The 22250-nt window shown below is 41.8% G+C and overlaps 2 protein-coding genes across 3 annotated transcripts; one reads left to right on the plus strand and one right to left on the minus strand.

Moving 5' to 3' along the window:
* Positions 1-4425: 4425 nt before the first annotated feature.
* Positions 4426-5910, minus strand: cnpy4 (canopy FGF signaling regulator 4). Its single transcript, XM_028429195.1, has 6 exons — positions 5738-5910; positions 5464-5590; positions 5283-5379; positions 5079-5201; positions 4886-5003; positions 4426-4720 (listed from the first exon to the last, which is right to left on the minus strand). The coding sequence occupies exons 1-6, from the start codon at positions 5820-5822 to the stop codon at positions 4599-4601; spliced, it is 672 nt and encodes a 223-aa protein (XP_028284996.1). The 5' UTR covers positions 5823-5910; the 3' UTR covers positions 4426-4598.
* Positions 5911-6899: 989 nt separating this feature from the next.
* On the plus strand, positions 6900-13433 carry LOC114450776 (calpain-5). Of its 2 annotated transcripts, none has more exons than XM_028429155.1 (14): positions 6900-7253; positions 7635-7891; positions 8811-8986; positions 10209-10340; positions 10423-10634; positions 10843-11035; positions 11102-11295; positions 11414-11491; positions 11591-12020; positions 12090-12203; positions 12282-12478; positions 12638-12756; positions 12864-13000; positions 13082-13433. In XM_028429155.1, exons 3-14 carry the CDS (start codon positions 8822-8824, stop codon positions 13256-13258), a joined length of 2148 nt encoding a protein of 715 aa, XP_028284956.1. In that variant the 5' UTR covers positions 6900-7253; positions 7635-7891; positions 8811-8821; the 3' UTR covers positions 13259-13433. The 2 variants fall into 2 exon arrangements, with proteins under 2 accessions (XP_028284956.1, XP_028284954.1); XM_028429153.1 differs by having other exon boundaries at positions 6901-7253; positions 12090-12212.
* The last annotated feature ends 8817 nt before the right edge of the window (positions 13434-22250 follow it).

Here is a 22250-nt window from a genome sequence, read left to right on the forward strand (position 1 = left end):
GAAGATCAAATAGAAAGTGTTCAGAAAATATATTAAAGGATGTATCAGTCATTCAATACAATTTTATATTTATTTTTAATAATATTCTCATCAAGTTTACAATGTGCTTTAAATTCTGACTATATACAGAAATGACACATCAGTGCAAATGTTTCCGGGGGGACCCCGAAAAGTGACGGACCTCCCTTGTTGTTTAAAGCTTTGTGACTTTTTGTGACTTTTAAATTTCGCCTCTCTCCATAGTGCAGTTGAAAATAAATTATGTTCATACTGGTAAGACCAAGCGTCTTTCACCTATAATAGGTCCGTCACTTTTTGGGGTCCCCCTAGAAACATTTCTGCTGGTTATGATGAGTTGTAGTAGGTTTAATTGTCACATGCTTAACTCGTACATTTTCTCACATGGTCTTGTTGTTACAGGAGAAACTATTGTTTTACAAAAGTGGCATTTTTTTCCTTGGTTTGTTCATATTTTTAAATTTATTTAATGTATTTTTTCTGCTGCAAATTCTCCGCCTTCAGGTTTTATTACCACTGGCGGGCAAATTGAGGACACGGGGGAAACTCAGTTACAGCAGTCTTATCTCGTAACGTCCAGGCAAAGATCTCACTCCCTGCGTTTGCTCCAATTATCCCTCTGAGGAATAGGAGAAGAAGAAAAAAAAATATGGTGGAAGTTAATTGGCCGGAGTGGATCGTTCTCAGATGTGAAGCAAAACTGATACAGATGGAAATATTAGAAAGAGAATCAAGGCAGAGGGAGGGGGGGGGCGTTTGATTGGAGAGGAGGAAAGTTTCCCAGAGAAAGACATAAAACTGATTGATGACTTCCCTCGAGGAATGTTTCCCCAGGTGTGCTTTGTGTGTGTGTGTGTGTGTGTGTGTGTGTGGAGTTGCAGTGAGTTTAAGAAATGCTATCCTTGGACGCAGGACAAGTGCAATAAAGCAATTTGAGGGGTGAAATGGCACGTTTATGCATCAATATTGCAATTTGGTAACATAAATACACAACACAGAGGGTTTCAGTGGGCGGAGGTGGGGGTGGATGTAAACTGGTACCTTTTATTATTATTGTTATTGTTATTATTATTATTATTATTAATGATAATAATGATAATAAAGCACTAATCAGTAACAGAGATCAGTCCTGAAAGTGATATCAGAAAGCTCTTTGACAGGTGCTTCATGCTGCCAGGTTTTACACCCTGCAGCAAAGAGTGTGCTCATAGACCTAAATCATAATAAACAAAATACCGCAGATGTATAATTATAAAAGTCAACGTTAACTCACCCTGACAGAATAAGAGCACATTTCACAATACATGGGCGTCTGATAGATTAGCTATGCTAAAACATCTAAAGTACTACAATGTGGCATTGTGGTTCGGTTTAGTAACAAGCTCAAGGTGTGAAGAAAAAATACGCAAAAGTTCTTTATTTTTCCTTTGCAGACACCTATGTTAGCTTCTCCGTTTAAATGACAATCTACTAGGTTCATTTGTATATTAGGATATAATGACAAAACACAAATGAATATCATATTTATGCTGCTGTTGTTATTGAGTGACAGCAAATTGATCTGGATTACTGTTTATAATTTTACATGTTTTCAAACTCAGAGCAGAGAAAAGGTCATACAAAGATAACAAGGTGTTCCCCAGGGATCAATACTGGGCCCCCTAATATTTTGGTTTATTATGTTGCTGATATCCCATTATCATTAATATGTAACAGAATATTAAAAAATATTAATTTAAAAGGCCAAATTTGTGCTTTGAATATAAACATTTGCAACATATATGATTATTTGGGGACAAACCAAACATGAATCTAAGTTGTGCTTAGCTAAACTACTTTGTTAGGTTTTGGAAGTTTTGTTTGTGGTTAATTTACCATAGAAACAAGTACCTACCAGTACCAACTACCTTCAGGTGAGCACTAGAGGGCGCCACCTGTTGTTTTAATCACCATCTTCCTGGTTAATATAGAGACAACAAGCAATGTTAATGAAGAAATGAATTGATGTGTCAGTCTATTGGTATTGATAATGATTGGTAATATTGGTGATAATGTTTTTTTTTTGCCTTGTTAATCTGATAATGTTCCACCAACTCGTTTACATCAGCATAACTCACTGTGGTTTTTTATGTTGGGACGTCATAGTGAGAGAGGCTGTAAGAAGATCCTCTGTTAACATCGAGATGTATCTCACATCTCACTCGCCCATCAGAACAGATCTGTAGGGAGCTCATGTTCCCCCCTGTCCAACGTGTTCCGCAGCACACACACACAGAGACAGGAAATAATGGACAAGCTGGGACACTTTTGGATTCAAAACAAGTCTTCCTCATATATCTTGTGTGTGTTGTTTTAAAGACGTCAAACTATTTTGACTGAGTGCTTTGGCTCTAAAAACATGGGTTGGCACAAAGCGCGGGGTGGAAAATGATCTTTGTTGCCATGAATCCCAAAGCAATGTTTTTGTTGTTTTAGAGTTTTTGTGTCTGGAAGAATGAGTGATGACATTTTCTGGATGTAGAAGGAGAGCAGACTGTTGTTCCTCAAGGCAGGAAAACCCACCAATGAACTACAACGCTAACCTGCTGAGTTCAGTGGTCAGGAGAAGTGTTTCTGCCCCTGTTGGTGATTATATAACAATAACCTTAATGACAGATGGCTGTGAGTGGGAGTGACCTTCTTCCAGCTGCTATCAGGTCAAGTATTTATCACTGCAGGATGCTGCAGATGTTGACCAGGGACTGTTGTACTGTCAAAACTCCTCTCCACCTCTTCTCTTGTTTCCTCTTTGGACCCGAAAAAAAAAATGTTCCTCACAAAATACACTAAGATCCTTCTTCATGTTGGGAAGGAGGAAGACTGAGGGAGTCAAAATCAGATGAAGAGGGCGGCTGTCAGCTTCTCACAATGAATCATATCGGTGTATCTGATTAGATCCACCTAATAATTGTAATTGTAAAAAAATAAATGACATCTGCTTCATGGCTCAGACTTTATCATTACATCTGGAATCTATTAAGGTCTGATCTGTGCACACATCCAAAGAGCTGACATCACACTGCATCAACGTGTGTTATCCATCTGCGGCAGGTTTGGTTTGCAAATACAACATGAAAAGGTCAAAAGTCCAGTTGACACAGGCTTTGTCGGGACTGGTGTTTACAAAAAAAAAAACACTTAAAAGGAGATCAGTGTGTGAGCAAAAACACAACCTCTCCTGTTCACCCTCAGACTGTAAATGTGCAGTGGAGTGAAGATTTTAAGCTCCTCTGTGCCCTCTTGTGGCTGGAAATGGCACTGCTGCTCAGAGCAGCATGAAGTCATCACCAGCCACTGATCTCCACAAGAATCGATATTTTAAAGGCTCAATTTGTAAACAACAAGCAACAATCTGTTTAAACACTGATTGATTTCCTCCTTCAGATATTTATTTTTCATATATTTGGTGCTGACAGCATGTCTGTGCTCAGGGAGGAGTTTGTAGGTGGAGGCAATGAGAGCTGGAGTTGGAAATATGTGACACTCCCAGGCCTCAGATCCAGGTTGGCATGCTGGGACCTGGGAGTGGTCTATCAGGAGGATTGGCTGACACCTGGTTCACCTGATGGTTGCACTATATATCGATGCCTGGGCTATCAAACTGTCTCTCCTCACACACACACACACACAAACACACACTACTGATGGGATGCAAGACTCATTTATGTGCTGAGAAGAAGCTGGTTCATTTGGACAGTGTACATGCAGGACTACCCCCTGGTGGTCTGTTAAGGGATGTAGAATGGCTACACGGCTGCCTGAATACAGATGAGGAGGAGGTCTCTGTCACCTCTTCCTTATTTTTTGTATTTATTTATGTTTTCATTTAAAGGGGTTGGAGCGAGGTAACTGGATTTTCTCTGCTCCTCCAAGCAGCGTCATCAGTTCTAACTGTTTGGTGGGGAAACACAGTTAATATGTGGTGGAGGACCTCAGTGGGTGGATCTGTGTAAAACTCACAAACAATACCTCAGACCTGTGTTGGTCTGGCTGTCTGTGTCAGGTGTGTCTAAGGACTGTGAGACTACAGGGGGGGCTGTGGTGGTGGGACAGCCGATTGTTCACACCTCCGTCTTTAAATGGAGTTGGACCACTAGGTGGCAGCATTTGCCAACTTTGATCCAGCTTTTACACAGAGGGGGTTTCAGTCTTTATGATGAACTCTCTGCAGATTGGTTTGGTAGGTTCCCTGACAGCGTATACACAACATGACAAATGTGTAAGAGACATTTTTTTCCCAAGTAATTACAGCTGTCTGCATGAGCAAAGAGGTCCATACCTGTGTCTATAGAATCCAACGGTGTCCTAAAAAGTACTTTATTCAACATGAAAAACTGTACATATTGCACATAAGAGTGCAGACTGGGGTACAAAATACTGATATGTAAGGATAGATAATAAAAGGACACGTGCATTAGCTGTAACACTGAGAATGTGTTGTAACAACTTATCATATGAAAAACACAAAAATACTGGGTTTCATTGTCAAAATCTAAAGCTGAGGTTTCATGTTGTCGTAGTAAAAAAAACATGAGGAAATCTCAAAGTTCTCCAGCATCATGTGTCTTTCCCTCCTCCTCCTCCTCCTCCTCTTCTGTGCGTCGGGCCTCCTTGGTCCCTCCTTTTCTCCCCATGTCTCCTTTCCACACTTCCTCCAGACATTCTGAGTGACGGTGGGAAAACAAAACATTAGTGTATCCTCAGATTGAAGTGTGTAAAGTTCATATTTCTGCAGGCTTAAACCTTTAATTTAAATAAGAAGAAAATATTAAAATAATAGCTGACTGTCTAAATTGTGACTTAAAAACAGAGAGAAATGTTCTCTCACCTTGGTTGGACGTCTTGAGAACGTGATTCTCACAGAGGAATTTCTCCAGCCTCTGGTCCTGATGGTGGAAGTACCAATCCTCCACCACCTCCTCGTACTCCTCCAGCATCGTCTCACACTGAACCAAACAGACAGACGTTTGTTCTGATGTCAAAAGCTGATGAATTAATATAACTATTCACACATTTCCTACCTGTTTTTTCATGTTAGACACCTCTGCGGACGGTTCGTCCCACAGCTCATACGGCAGACCCAGGTCCACTTTAACCCCTTTGTTTACCAGGTTCCTCAGAGTGGTCATGGTCTGACTGGAGCCCTGCACACACCAGCCAGATATCAGATTGATAAAAGCATTTAAATACACAACAAACATTTTTTTATGGAGCATTTAGAGCACCTTAGCGTATCGCAGGCTGCCGGGCCTCTCTGCGTGGACATTATATTGCAGGATGCCTTCACAGATGTTGTCAATCGCCTCAGTCAGTCGAGTTTCTCTGAGTCCAGAAACAGCTTTTAATGGTGGCATCACATATAAAAAAACAACACTCACCCCTCCAGGCTTTCCAGCGTTCACTTACGAGGTGTTGTATTTGATTTTTCTTCTTCTCTTGCCTGTGTCCAACACCTCTCCGACCTCCAGCACCTCTTTGGAGCGCCCAGTTTTCTGCAGAGCCTCCTGCAGCTCCACGGTCAGGAACTTACACACTGACGAACAACATGAACGCAAACTTATTTTATATGTAAGTGGACAATACAGCGATAACAGACTGATCCTCTAAATGGCGTATATGCATTTGTAAACAAATCCCATACTTCTTTAACAGTTCAGCTAGCTAGCGAATTTCGTCCTACCTTCGCATTTATTCGGCAGTCTCTCGTCTTCATCTGCTGACACAAAGTCGCAAATCCAAAACAAAAAGAGAAGAAAAAGTTTCATTTCTAGTGTTTGCTTTAAAAACAACAAAAAAACCTAAAGTTTACTGTCACATCAGCCACATCAACATATTTGGAGGAAAACTACAAACGCGCATGCGTAGTGTCCTCAAACAGACGCGACTAGTCGATGCCAGATGCTTCGATGCCAGGTAACATAGGTGATGGAGGAAAACTACTTCAAGAGTTTTAGCGATGCACGACTTTTCTTTAAAGTTATCGGTAAATATATTCATTCTGTTTAGGTTTGATATTTTGTCATCTTAATTATTCTTTAGTTTTAACAGAACTCTGGTCATTTCTGTTGTATTTAACGATTTACGCTCGCAGGGAACGCTAATACCGGGTCTTTCGCAATATTTAGTGTATTTTCGTGCTAACATTTATAACAATAACACATTTCTGACATTTGTAGTGTCTACTAAATACTCACTATCTACGTAGTGGCATAAAAAAAAGAAACAAAACTACTTATAGTAGAATATAAATTACAGCCAGAAAACCCATACTGAAGTATTTTATTTTCTAATTTTATTTTCATTATAATTTGTGAAGCAAGCGGATTTATGTTAAAAATAGGAGGCTGCTCTATTTGAAATAAAAAAAAAAAATAATAAAGGCATTTGCTATTTGCTATTTGCATTTAGGTTCTAGTTACCAAAATGCTATTTGCAACCAGGGGGAAATACTCAGTGTTGCTATTTACACCTGAGTGTGTAGCATGGCATAAACAACACCCAGGTGTCAGTAGCCAAGAATGCTATTTACACCCTGGATAGAATAGCTAATGTGGATCTTTTACACTTGGGTGTGTGACAAGGCAGCATTGTACTGTTTACATCGTCATTGTTATTTACATCGAGAAGATATGTCTTTGGAAGACACACAGAAGATTGAGACTATTCTCACCAAGCTGTTATGTTACATACTCACTAAATTGCTGAATTGATTCTGAATGCCTATTCTCACTCAGGTGCAAATAGACAACATTATTTTATATTAGTTTATAACTGGCTGAATTGTTTTTATGGGACTATTCTCACCCAGGTAGGCTACACTCTATTATTCTATTCTGTGACTGTTCTCACCCAGGTGTAAATGGTCACTTTTAGCCATAGTTCTTTGCCATTAAGGCTGAATATATAGTAGTGTGAGATGGCAAGATATCTGGCAGTGAAGCAGTTAAAATAGAAGGTGCTGGCCTCTTGGTTTCTCAGGTGTCATGAGCTGCACAGTTGACAGCAACAGATACTGAAGGAGGCTGTGAGTGAGAAGAAGGAGAGAAGAGGAGAAGGGACTGAGAAGATAAGACAGAAAAGAAGAAGAGAAGAAGTCATAGGGCATGTTAAAATGAGGACAGAAAGCACAAGAGATGAGACACAAGGAGGTGAAGGTGGACCGTGCACACTCACCAAACAGAAGAGCTGATGTGGCTGTAAGTGATACACACACACACACACACACACACACACACACACTCGCTCACTCCTACAGACACATTTGTTTATGTTGTACAGCAGTGTGCTCACATGGTGTCAGAGGATAAAGTGTTCATCGTAAGTGTCCTAAACTCAAGATTAACTGCAGTAACTAAAAGTTTTTTTACTTCTTCCAGACGTTGCGTGGCTGTAATTGTGTGTTGTGTCACTTGTGTTGTGGTTACGGTCTGTCCATTGTCTGTGCAGAAGGAGATACAGTTTCACAGGCTCACACACATTCAAGCATCAAGTGTATCCACGGATGAAACACCAGTCATAGGAGAGGTTGCAGCGCTCACACCAAGCTTTCACACGTCTGCTTTTTTTTTGTCATCTAGGACCAGTGAATCAAATGTTGTTTAAAGATGCACTGACCAATCAGAAGAGAGAAGAAGACACAGCCAGTAAGGGGCTTAACAGCTGACTGTGGGACAAAGAAGAATATCCAGCTGACACATTCTGCCTATTTTGATGACAGGACATGAATAGAGGTCCCCAAAGAAGGATTTTCCTAAATGACTAACAGGATCTTGAATCCACCGCCCAGCCCATAGATTCAACTGAGGGAAGCAACTCGATGGACGTCCGCTGAAAGGTAACTCTCACTTTATTTACACCTCTGCCTCAAATTCTGTCCAATTAATGACCTTCGCATCCAGTAGAAAGGGTTCTGAACATGTGGGCCTATTTTTCTCCAAAAGTGTGTTATTTTTAAAAGAGCACAGTTCAAATTGTCTGTAATTATATTACAAATGCAACACAAATTTCATAAAATCAATGTGTAACTTTTTAAAGCTTAACTTATTGTTTATTTTATTGTAATTTTTTGTGTTTTGAAAAAATGTCCATACTCATCACTCAATTCATGTAAATACAGCCTGTTACTAAACATATTTATAACATTAACCCTTAAAATCAAGAGAAAATATCCTCATTCACATGGTCCTCATAAAGATAGTACACACACACACACACAGGCTGCACTTCACTGACACAGAAACACACGTCAGTTCTCATACGCACACACACAGCTGACTCAGGGAACCCAGCAGGTCATATCACTGATGACTAAAACGATACCATTACCTTACTGCTCTCCAACACACACACACACACACACACACACACTGTGACCCAGCAGGACTCCCAGCTCTGTCTGCCAGGAGCTGTGTGTGACAGTTTAAAAAACAAAATGTGTTTGCTTTAATTAATGCAGCTTAAACTTAAAAATAAGTGAGGTTTAATTTTAATAATATCTGAGGAGATTCATTAAAAACACTTCCTGTTACTAACTCCGAGAAAACAAAATTCAGCCGTAAATTTGTTTAAAAAAATATTAATATGAATTATTTTCCACTGAACACACTGTGGGGTGTGTAACTATACACCACATCACCACAGCATGGCTCTAGTTTCTCACAGCATGTGCTTTGACCCATCTGATTATTTAGCTTTTCTCCATGTGCCTCATTCATCTGTGCTGGTTCTCCTCTTCTTTTTCATTTTACCTGAAGGCTCCACGACGATGGCGGAGCGAGTAAATGACTTCCAGGGTCAGAGCTTTTACAAGCTGAGGCGGGCCTGCCGCCGTCGAGGCACACTCTTCAAGGATCCTCTGTTCCCCGCCATCGAGCAGTCTTTATTTTACAAGAGGGAGCCCCCGCCGGGGCTGACCTGGAAGAGGCCGAGGGTGAGTAGTCTAAAAATGTAGAAACAACTGCAGAGAGTTCTTTTGTAAAAATACCTCCTGCTTCTGTTCTAAATGAAGTAGCTGCTACATTTCAACAGATTGGGGTAATTAAAGCTTTCTATTATAAGACGGGCGTCAGGCAGTGAAACTTTAGCCTTCAGGGAGCAGGCTGCTGATGGACCGCTGTACGTCTGTGTGTGTGTGTGTGTGTAAGAAAGCATCAGCCAGGTGTTTTTAGCTCAGTGTTGTGAAGGGGTGTATCTGTCTGTAAGTGTGGGTGTTTATTGTGGATACACCACACCAAGCAGACTTTAATAGTGGTGTGATACACATAACACACATAAATAAGAACAGTGAATTTGAGCGAGGTTACATTCAAGGTTATAGTTATTTATTGTGTGGTGCAGATGGAGGAATGACATATAATATAATTTTATCTGTATTAACCATTAAATCCCCAAACCCCATTATTAAAACCCTCACATTTATGCCTCATAAAATAAAAATAAAAAACTATTTTTTAGAGACCTTAAAAATGCAAATATTTAATTGTGCTGTTTGTATAGAGGTGCTGAACTTTATATTGCAGGAAACAATGAGCCCACGGAGCTCAGAAACCTGCCTAATCCCCCCCAGGATGGACTCTTTAGTGCTCCTAAAGTGAAATGCTGCTTATTTGCTGATTCAGCAAAGGTTCAAGGTTCAAGGTTCAAGTTAAGGTTTCATGGTACTGTGTTCCTAATGCCCCTTTCAGGAATTTTAGCTGTGAATGATGATAGCGTGACATCTGTCGCCTCGCTCTACTGCTGACACACAAAACTTATCATAACCAAAGAGTTCGCAGTCTTGTTGGCCTCATCTGCTCTTGTTATGAACATGATATCATCTTAGGGTTGATATGCGGCGCAGAGTTACAACGGAGAAGTTATGAGTACACTGAAAGTGTGTATGTGTGTGTGTGTGTGAGAGAGAGAGAGTGTCTCCATCAGCACCTCTACAGTTACCTGACCCTGTCCAAACAGAGATCAGCAGGTCCACACAGGATCTGTCTCCTCAGCTCTGATGATCAGGCCTCATAAAACCCTCTGATGATTTTAGCTGCTGCTCTTAATTAATATGTTTGGTCCTTTAACTGCTTTACAATATAATCAATATTATATAGATGAACTTGGGGACTTTCAGCTAATTGTTTTGGTTCTCTGTCAATCCTTTATGTCTCCAGGATATATGTAAGGACCCACGCCTGTTTGTTGACGGCATCAGCACCCGTGATTTGCACCAAGGTAGTCTGGGTAACTGCTGGATGGTGGCTGCCATTTCCTGCCTAGCATCTGAGCCATCACTGTGGAAGAAGGTTTCACTCTATTTCCATTCATCCACCCCCTCCCCAATCCACACTTCATCTTCTCTCTCATCCTCCTCCTCCTGTTCCTCAGGTCATCCCTGACCACATGGATCAGGAGTGGAACCCGAAGCATCCTGACCTGTATGCAGGGATCTTCCATTTCCGCTTCTGGCGCTTTGGTCGGTGGGTGGATGTTGTCGTGGACGACCGCCTGCCTGTCAGCGAGGATGGAGTGCTGCTCTTCTGCCGCTCGGCTACACCTCGGGAGTTTTGGAGTGCTCTTCTGGAGAAGGCCTACGCCAAGTGAGTTGCAGTAGAAGATGGACAAAGGTTAAACTATAATACACACAGTCACCATTTTAGCCACTAGCTGCACACAACACACCAGCAAGCGATAAGCTACTGCCTAGCAACATAGTGTCACCTTGGCCACTAGCAGAAATATATTTACACAATGTAAATAACGGCCTGTAAATGGAAGCAAAGACCTTTAATGACTCTCCCGTTTTAGACTAAATGGCTGCTATGAGGCCTTGGAGGGAGGAAACACTGCTGAGGCCCTGATCGACTTCACCGGAGGGGTCTCTGAGCCTCTCGGTCTAGATCGTGAAACTCTCAGCATGCACAGTGACCGGAGGAGGGCATTATTTCAGACGCTAGCCAAAGTTCATGAGTGCAAATCCCTCATCACTTGCTCCATAAGGGTAGGCCTTTTTAATCATGATTGTTTTCAGTATTTCAGTCAACAAAGATGAGATGATTCTTCTCAGCCTGCAGAGGGGGAGACGGTGGAGTCGGTGTTGGACTGCGGGCTCGTGCGAGGACACGCCTACGGGATCACAGCAGTGAGGAAGGTAAGGCTGACTGAGAAGCTGATGAAGACAGGCGGGATGTCCCGGCTCTTTATGGTGCGCATGAGGAACCCGTGGGGGAAAACGGACTGGACGGGCACCTGGAGTCAAGGGTGAGGGCACTTTTTACCTTATGTCTGTAGTTTGCAGGACTTCTGCAATGGACCAATAAATGTTCTCAGAAGTTGAACCCTCTCGGGTCTACTTTTTGTCCGTGTGCGCCCCCTGCAGGTCACAGCAGTGGCAGCAGCTGAGTCGTGTAGACAGAGAGAAGATGGGACTCATTGTTCGAGACGTTGGGGAGTTCTGGTAGATCAGAATTTATTATTTGAATGAAAATATGAGTAATGTTTTAAATATCTGTTTCTATGCAGATGACAATGTTAAATTTTTTCTCCTCACTCACAGGATGGATTTTGAGGACTTCTGTCACTACTTCACTGATGTGGTGGTGTGCCGACTGGTAGAGAGGACCCTGCTGTGGCCAAACTCCAACTGGAGGGAGGTGTGCTGCTATGGAGAGTGGGCTCCAGCTCCAACAACCCCTGATTCACCTCCGCCCACTGTGCAACAGACCAACTACACACTGACGCTGGGTAAGAGCAACAAAATCAACAAAACTGCAGGGACCAAGCAGCCGCAGGGGAACCGGAAAGAAGCCCGACTTGGTGAGAGTCAGCAGGATGGAGGGAAAAGTGGAAGGTGCAATCCTGGGAGAACAGCTATAAAGGAAGAATATTTTGGAGAAGTGGATGGAGTTTGGGAGGCGCAGAAAGATAAGAGGAGTCGGTGTGGAGGATGCATCAACCACAGGGACACGTTTCTGCACAATCCACAGGTAGAGCAGGCAAAAACGTCTTCGCAATCAGCACAAGAATTCTGAAAATGAGCCAGATTTTTTTTTCAGTTCATGTTTGAGGTGCGGGGCAAAGAGGAGGAGGTGCTGATCTGTCTGCAGCAGGAGGACAGAAGGATATGGAGGAAAAATGGAGGAGGTGAAAACTTGCCTATCGGCTTTGAGGTGCTGAAGGTGAGCGGGCCATGAACCGAAGTGTGAACACACATCTTTCTAGTCCTCTAAAAGTTTTGTGATCTTCAGGTGGAGGTGAATCGCTGCAGCCGGGTGCAGAGTGTGGTGGAGCAGGCGGCCAGCTCCATCTACATGGACTCCCGTAGCGTGACATTGAGGGCAACTCTGGCTCCGGGCCGGTACGTTGTGCTGCCCACCACGTTTCTGCCGGGCTCCACCGGACGCTTCCTGATACGCCTCTTCTCCCACTCTCACATCAGACTCAGGTGTGTGATGGTGGTGTTTCTGTGTCACAGATTGATGCTCATTGAATGCATGGATCACTTCAGCTTTCCATCATATATTTTCTTTCTCTAAAATAGTTTTCCTTTTCATTCCTTGACATTTGTTCCTTTGTGTCGTCGTTTTTTCTTTTGTGTGTGCAGGGAATTGAGGGAGGACTTGCCGGCAGGCTCTGTGTTCCAGTGTTTTCTACCTCAGCCCACAGTGGTGACCACAGTCCATCTGCGCAGGGCGTCTGGACTCAACCCTCCCAAACAAACCGGTGATCCTGTCCAAACCGATGCATCTTTAACTCTTATAGTCCATGTGTGTGTTCGTTATGATTGCATCTCATTGTCTTCACACACTGTTTGTTTTTATGATCCACAGCTCCAGATGTTTACGCTGTTGTGCGATGTGAGAGCGACACCATCAGAACGCGAGTTTTCAAAGAGGAAGGAAACCCTGAATTCAACCTCCGAACCATCTTCTACAGGAGATACCCAAACACACACATCTCTGTCGAGGTTTGACACGTTCACACACAGATGACCACACACACACATTTTTTAAGTGACTCCTTTGTGTATCTGTGGGGTTGGCTGCAGTTATGGAGCAGAGGTCTGCTGTGGGACTCGCTGCTTGGTGAAGCTCGACTCCAGACGGCGGAGTCTGAGAGGAGCCGGAGTCACATGATCGATGTGAGAACAGAACAGTCACGGTCAGGATTCAGAAGCTGCATCTATGTTGAGACGTCCTCGAGCGGCTGCCTCACAGACTTGTGACAGCATCACTGGTTTAGGGGGAATGATGAAACAAAACAAAGGTGCTGATGTTGCTTTGACACCATTTACCGAGAGGTTCTGTGTTGATCTGCTGGTCAGATTTAAAGGCCTCCTTTATGACCTCAGCAGTTCAGCTGCTGCCAAAATTAGCCTTTTGTGTGTATTTGTGTTATTGCCAGTGCTTTTTTTTTTGGGTGTTGTTACATTTTAAATTTTCTTATAATTAAATAATAAAAACTGTAAACTCTTCATCTTTCCTGTCATCTTCATGCAACATATTTTTCTTCATGCTTCTCATTTCTGCATGTGTCTGCAGACGTCAGACTGATCCATATCTTCATATCTTCAAAGCTCCTCCTCCTCGTCGGTCTCAGATAAAATAGCAAGGCCTCATTCAACTTTTATCTGTCTTCATTTGCCAGCATTTGTCTATCAGGGAGCCCTAGTCTGTCATATTTGAAAGTTAAGTACCTTTATATGAATTTGAAGCAGACAACGTTTCACACACTTGCTGTGATAGGTGTTTTATTTTCATTTTGTCACATGGTTGACTCGAGTAGGGACCGTATAATTTCACTGAGGATCCATTTGAGCATATCCCACAAATAGCGTTGTATTAGATATGAAAGGATGATTTGAAATATTTTGAAAAACGTGTGATTTGTTTGAGGACACTACAATCCATGAATACTTCCAAAGAGAGATAGCTGTGCAGATTTATGCAACTTTATGACTGCTTATTAGGGCGGATCTCATAGAAAATCACATTGTGTGGGGGAAATATTTTTTTATCATGTTACCATTTTCCTAATTTAACCCTTTAATTGTTTTTATGTGTTTCATAAAATTTCTTGTATTTTTCTTTTTTCTCATTCTCATTTTAATATATTTATAGTTAATACATTTACAACATTTGGTTTAAAAGGTGCAATGATTGTTTTTATGTTTATTCTAACGGTTAACTGTTTTATTTTAAATGTGCCTTTGAATACAAATCACCAGGACACACGCGACATTTTGAAACATATCATGAAGTGTTTGTGTGTCTGTGTGTGTGTTTTTGTTTAGCCCTGATGTGTGCCCCTTTATCGGTTCACTGCATGAACGCGCCTTTTTCCGCGCATGCGCGAAAAGTTATAGGCTTGGCATCCCAAGCAAGGCGCGGCTGGCTGTCAGGCGCAGCAGCAGACACACACAGGGAGTAAACCTGGACTCACACACTTTAAGGTAAGTGAGTTTTAAAAGAGGACGTTTTCAGGCAGAACGCGTCTTCTGTTCCTTCTTACGGGAGACTTGAGTGCTGTTGAGTTTTGGAAACGAGACGTATTATCGGACAGCGGGGACGCGCGGAGCAGCTGGTACGTTTGTCAAACTTTCAGAATAAAAGGAGAGGCCGGGCTTTTATTCAGGGTTGACTGCACGTGATCTAGATTTAACTGAAGCTGAGGTTTGTTTGTTAAAGTGAATATCACTTTGACGTCGTGTGTGTGTGTGTGTGTGTTGTGTTCATTTTTTGCAGTCTGCACTAGATAATGTCTGGTTACTGCTGTTCCAGTTAAACTGGCTTTCTAGGGAATGCAGTCAGACCTTTAAGCTTGACTTCATTTAGATACTAAATCTCTGCTCACCGCATCATTTAACGTCCTTTTATCTCACAAACATTGTTGAATTCAAGCTACAACATGGGCTTGTACTTTGAAGATTTAGTGTTCAAAACAAATAAATCCAGAGTTGGGAGGTTTTTATCAGATGAGTAAGCTAGCTGTCATCAAGATTAGCTTAGCATGTTTTTGCTGAGAGAGGTAGGTGATTGGCTGGCGTCATCCTGACCACGTGACCAATTTACATGCTAATAGTTGCAACACTTAAAGTTGAACTAGCTCGTGCAGTTGCACCTGTTTGCACAAATAGCTGTTTTGCACACTCACATTTGCACAATAATGTACATAGAGATTTTCTTTGAGGCTGTAGAAGAGGGGTGGTGTCTCCAACCTGGCACCCACTGTTGGGGTTAAGCATTAAAAACAACAGGTTAGGGTGCAGATCATGGTAATATATCTGTCAGTTTGAAGCCTAACTCCAGAGTGGTGGCAGCTTTGGTCATTTCTGGATGTCTGCATCTCCAGATCAGATTCTTGCAGGTTTTGTCAAGTTGTTTTTGTGACACTAAATATAGCAGCTAGATGTTGTAAATATCTTGTGTTAGAAGCATTTCATAGGATTAATGTGAAAGAAAAACCCAAAGAAATTAAGTTATGTACATGGAAAGGCAGCAAACATGGACATTTGAGAGAGAGAAATATTTGACAAAGTCTCTGTGGTTGATCCATCATCAAAAGTGTTTGATTTTATCTTGGTCTGTGTGATAAAAATATGTGTCTTCATCTGCAGCTTAAAGTTCAGCTGAGTCATCATGTCGAACAATGCATTCATCCAACGCATCCGCAGCACTCCTCAACCCTCAACATCAAGCCTAGGTGAGGTCCAGTGACCTCGGGGTCATTTACCGAGGAGCAGCACAGAACGCCACAGGAGGTCCTTCCTGCCAGTGGCAATTAGACTGTATAACTCCTCCCCTTTCTATAGTTAGAAGGGCTAGATGATCATGTCATCATGTCATGTACCAATGTCATTCCCTCCACTGGTCTCTATTTGTATTTACTTAGCACCTTATATCTCTATATTACAGCCATGCAACATGTGTTGTGCTCAGTCATACTGCTTACTGAACTTCTTGGATTTTTATTGACACTTACTCTTGTATTTAATGTACCTTGATACCTCTGGAAAAAATAATTTCCTTTGGGATTAATAAAGTTTTATCTTATTTTAGCTTAGAGTAGTGTATCTGTGTAATTATGCACTTATTATCTTTTTTTTATTGTCTTTTTTTTGCAGCATCTTCCAAGGTACTTATCTGTGTCATGCCCATCGCTCAGATTGCAATGGGTAAGTCACACTTGAATCAATGTATGTGCATTGTAAACACTATAAAGTCACACATTGTCATTGCCTTGTCTCCCACCAGGGGCAGTATACCTGGATGAATGTCCACGGCAGCACTATATCCCTATCTACCTGATAGTGGCGGGAGTTTTTGGACTGGTGCTAGGAGTGCTCTCCTGCCTGCCATGTGCCCGTGAGCCCAGTGATGGCAGCACCAACCCGCTGAGCCAAGTCTGCACTGTCTGGAATTCCCTGACGTCAGCCTTCTTCTTCTGTTGGTTTATCACAGGTGAAGTTAAAGATTGGCAGGCCAATTGTAGCAACTATGCAAACACAGTTGTGGTTCACAGGCGAACCACAGATCTAGATATTAACACATAGGTGTCACACACACATTAGTTGGCCAAACAAACTAATCATGACTCTTGGACATAATACAACTGCAAGAGTCGCCCCCTCCTGGCCATTAAAAAGAATACAAATTTAAGGGGCTTAAGCTTTTTGGGGGATTTAAAAACCACTTCGGACATATAATGCAATGTAAACATTGGATGTTTAAGGTGTTCCCTCTGGATCACAGACTGTAGTGCCATGTATGAGGTACTAGATGTCCACCTGTGGCAGTTTATAATTAAATACACAGCCTTCAATGCATGTTTGTTATTTCAGGAAATGTGTGGATCTACTCCATTTATGAGCCCAACTACCACAAGAACACTACAGATATAAGTACCTACTGCAACAAGACGCTCTACCTGTTTGCCTTCTGGACCACCACGCTGGTCTACATCCTGTTCGGTTTGTTCCTGGTAATCGGCTGCTGCGTCCTCTTCTGCCTCTGCCTGTGTGGCCGCGCTGACCCCGATGACAACGTGTAGACGCCCTAAAACATGCTGCTGATGCTGTTAATAAGGCCCTAAAACACATCTGTTTTAGCACGAGTTGCACTTTTTGGTTTACTTTTGGGCAGCCCCCCAGCAGATTCATTCCTGATGTGGGATGAGTTTAAACACTGTATTTTATCTCAGCTGTGCATTTTCTACCTCTGTGGAAACTTTCCAAAAGATGGATGCAATGTTTACACATTGAGCCATGAATTGGCTCGGTCCCCCCTACACAGTAAAGTAATAATCTGTTTTTAATCTAATGACCTTATCAGCTCTAAGAGGAGTCTATAATAATTATCTTTGCTGTAGTCTGCTTCACTGAACATACTGAAATACAATACTGAGTAAAGTAATCCATTGAACAATAAGATGACATTTTGTAACTTGAGATGTTGCATCTTGTCATCTAAAGAAGTAAATTAATTTAAAAGAAAGTGCCAATTTGTGATTGTTATTTTTGAATTGTTCTCAGATAGAAGCTGACTGTATTCTCATTTGGTTAGTGTAGCAGCCTATAGTTAGCATTAGCTTGGTAGATTTCAGTTGCAACACAAATCACAAAGTTCCATCACTACACAGTGGCATGCTATGTGGACGTATGCTAGCAAAAGTATTCAAAATGAGATGCTGCGAGCAAGGGCGCCCAGTGCTTTGGGGTGAATGGGTTTGTAGAGGAAAGTGAAGCTGGAGGGGCTGAGCTGGCCGTTGCCCTGGGCGTCCACTTTTCCCATCAATGAGTCGGTGTCTACAACCCACACAAGTTGCTCAGGTAGTGCAGCTCATCCAGGCTTGTGCTTACAGCCCAAGACCGTGCAGGGCGATTGGCCTTTGCCAGAGAACACCAAGATTGGCAGATTCACCATTACCTCCCTGTGCTCTTCATGGATGAGAGCAGGTTCACACTGAGCACATGTGACAGAGTCTGGAGACGCTGTGGGGAACGTTCTGCTGCCTGCAACATCCTCCAGCATGACCGGTTTGGTGGTGGGTCAGTAATGGTGTGGGGAGGCATTTCTTTGGAGGCACAGACCTCCATGTGCTAGCCAGAGGTACCCTGACTGCCATTAGGTACCAGGATGAGATCCTCAGACCCATTGTGAGACCATATATTGGTGCAGTGGGCCCTGGGTTCCTGCTGATGCATGACAATGATAGGCCTTATGTGGCTGAAGTGTGTCAGCAGTTCCTGCATGATGAAGGCATTGATGCTATGGACTGGCCTGCCCGTTCCCCAGACCTGAATCCAATCCAGCACATCTGGGACATCATGTCTCGTTCCATCCACCAATGCCACGCTGCACCACAGACTGTCCAGGAGTTGACTGATGCTTTAATCCAGGTCTGGGAGGAGATCCCTCAGGAGAGCATCTGCAACCTCATAATGTGATTTTTCACTTTTATTTTGAGTAAGGTTCCAAATCCAGACCTCCATGGGTTAATAATTTTCATTTACATTGATCATTTTTATGTTGTTTTGTTCTCAACGTATCATGAAGTGTGTGTGTGTGGTGTGTGTGTGTTTAGCCCTGATGTGTTGTGATCAGTTGACTGCGTGAACGCACGTTTTTTTAGCGCATGCGCGCTTCCGAAAAGTCGGAGAACGATTTGGAATTAGAAAATTCTGAATACAAGTTTGATAGAGCAGCATCTAATGAGCGTTTCAAGACTAAAATGGAGTCTGTAGCTTGAAATTTGTAGGAGGAGATACATTTGGCAGATGACACCGAAATTGCTTAATGTTTGAAAAACCAGAATTTATAGAAAAAAAAACTTGACCCGGAATATCCTGTGAGATGAACATTTTGATAGTTGAATGGCTGAAATCGGTCAATGTATGCCGAAGATACGCTGCGCCAAAAAACTTACGGAAGAATAAAAAAGAAGAAGAAGAAAGAGGGTGAGGAACAACTAGCTCATGCAGTTGCACCTATTTGCACAAATAGCTGTTTTGCACACTAACATTTACACAATAATGTACATAGAGATTTTCCTTGAAACTTCATACGTCTTTGAGGCTGTAGAAGAGGGGTGGTGTCTCCAACCTGGCACCCACTGTTGGGGTTAAGCATTAAAAACAACAGGTTAGGGTGCAGATCATGGTAATATATCTGTCAGTCTGTCTTCATCTGCAGGTTAAAGTCCAGCTGAGTCATCATGTCAATCAATGCATTTATCCAGCGCCACTGCAACACTCTTCAACTCTCACCATCAAGCCCAGGTGAGGTCCAGTGACTTCGGGGTCATTTACAGTGGTGTATCTGTGTAATTCTGCACTTATTATTATCTTTTTATCTTTTTATCTTTTTGCAGTATGTTTAGATGTAGTTGTGTGCGCCATGGCCATCATTCAAATAGTAATGGGTAAGTCACACTTTAATCAATGTATGTGCATTGTGAACTTTATAAAGTCACACACTGTCATTGCCTTGTCTCCCACCAGGGGCAGCAACCCTGGATGAATGTCCACGGCAGCACTATATACCCATCTACCTGATTGTGGCGGGATATTGTGAACTGGTGCTACAATTGCTCTCCGTCTACCCACCTGCCCGTGAGCCCAGTGATGGCAAAACCCTGCTGAGACGAGTCTGCACTTACCTGACGTCAGCCTTCTTCTTCTGTTGGGTTATCGCAGGTGAGAGGCCAATTGTAGCAACTTTGCAAACACAGTTGTGGTTCACAGACAAACCACAGGTCAGGTCAGTGTGTTTAAATAATGAATGAATAATTTTTATTTTTGTACAATTACAAAATACGATTACACGATTCATCTCAAAACCAAAAAAAGGGAATAGGTTGAAGCATCTAGCTTATGTTTGCCTATCCCCAATCACCCCCAAAAGTCAGCCAAACATAGATTTTACTAAATTAAATTACATACATCCTTTCGGTTTTCCTTTTACATTTCCGTGTAGTTATAAATTAACTTATATTTTAAAGATTTTTTTGGACTTTAATAAAGAACTGCTTGTTTTAAAATGATCATCAAGCTCATTCCACAGTTTCGTGCCTAAAAAAGAAATTCATCTACTCTTGACATTAGTTCTTACTTTAAGTCTCTCAAAAATAAATAAACCTCTTAAATTATAATGCCCATCTCTGATTTTAAATAAATTTTGTAGGCTAAATATTAACACCTAGGTGTCACACACACAGTTAAATTAGTTGGCCAAATAAACAGAGTATGATACTCTACAAAAAACAACAAAGCTTGGACATCAGGACAAGTGATGCTAATGTACGACATGGCATCCTGTTAAAATAAGAAGTGCTCCTCGTCCTCCATATTGGCCATTACATTCATTATACATGATAGCCTCTTGTTTGACATTTTGTAATTAGCTTTTATTAGAGGTTCTCTGTTGAGTTTCAGCCCTTTGAGTGGGTTCATGTGTTGTTTACAGTAAAGCACCAACCTCCCTGTGCTGAGTTATTGTGGAAGTGCATAAACCTACAGATGCTCAGATGGCCACTAGAGGGTGGCTCCAAAAAGTCAGTCAGTCACCAAAATGTTCACTAATTACTAATTACCTGTTTTTGGGGTAACTACCTCAGCCATCATGACTCTTGGACAACTGCAAGAGTTGCCCCCTCCTGGCCATTAAAAAGAATACAAATTTAAGGGGCTTAGGCTTTTTTGGGGATTTAAAACCGCTTCAGACATATAATGCAATGTAAACATTGGATGTTTAAGGTGTTCCCTCTGGATCACAGACTGTAGTTCCATGTATGAGGTACTAGATGTCCACGTGGCAGTTTATAATTAAACACACAGCCTTCAATACATGTTTATTTCAGGAAGCTGGTGGATCATTTCCATTTATGAGCCTGACTACAACAACAACACAACAGATGTGAGTACCTACTGCAACAAGATGCTCTACCAGTTTTCCTTCTTTAGCATCATGCGGGTCTACACCATGTTCATTTTGTCCCCACTAATCCGCTGCTGCATCCATCTCTGCCTCCTTCGGTGTGAAAGAGGCACAGCCTGCGTTGAACTAGATGACAAAGTGTAGACGAGTGTAGAGTGTTTTATAGTATGCATGCACTGCTACCAAAAGACTTTGTTGTGACCGAGTTGTTATTTTTGAATTGTTCTCAGAAGCTAACTGTATTTTTATTTGATTAGTGTAGCAGCTAGTTAGCATTAGCTTGGTAGATATCAGTTGCTATGGTAACCATGTTAGCATATGCTGTTAGCTGTATCAGTTCTTATAGTATGCATGTATTTTTCTGCTACTTAAAAGACTTAAAACGTTTTTACTCCATTGATGATACAAAATGTAAAAATAAAATGCTACAGAACTGTAGAGGAATGTAAATACAGAGTGAAGTGCATAAAATCAAATTAAGGGCACTGATGGTTATTTACAACATCAGGATGGTGAATGGTGGACTGAATCAAAATATGGTTCCCAGCTGTGACTGTGTGGCACTCTGGAGTCACTCTGGAGCCACTAGTCCACTGACTAGTGGCTTAGTCAACAGAGGAGGTGCCACAGAATGTCAGTGTTATACAAATGTCACCATATTGCACACTGTGATCAGTGTGTTGTTGATCAGTGTCTAAAGCTTATAACGATGCAGAGCAGGAGACTGTCAATGAATTGATGTGTTAAATCAAATAGTTCTTGTGCACATAAACAATGCAGTAATGTCACCAGGTCACTAGATGTCCCCCTAATTCTTCATACAGTCTTTGTGTACTGTCCTAGGTATAGCAGAGTCCTCAGTGTTTTCTGAGGTGTGAGTGTTACCTGATTGCCACACCTGTCCCTCCGTCCCTCATTAGTCTCCCAACCTCTTGACCTTCACCTTCCACCAGACAAACTGACAAGTGCAACCTCTGATTCCTGTTTATTTTACTTGTTGACCGCTATGTGAGTCGAGTTTTTAAAGCCTCATCTGTAGAATAATGGATAGGAGATGCTACATTTACCCCAAAACTGTGTTTATTATGCCACATTAAACACAGAAATATTACATAATCAACAATATAATTTACATACAAAATACAAAATGGAATACTTAATGTTGTGTATATTTAAAATGTTATAACTGATTTTCACAACCTTATTCTATGATGTTAAGAAAAAACTTGATGGATATTGCTGATAATATTTTCACACTTTGACACTCTTAATCTCATTGGTGGA

This window comes from Parambassis ranga, chromosome 18, assembly GCF_900634625.1.
Source record: "Parambassis ranga chromosome 18, fParRan2.1, whole genome shotgun sequence".
NCBI classification, from domain to species: Eukaryota; Metazoa; Chordata; class Actinopteri; family Ambassidae; genus Parambassis; species Parambassis ranga.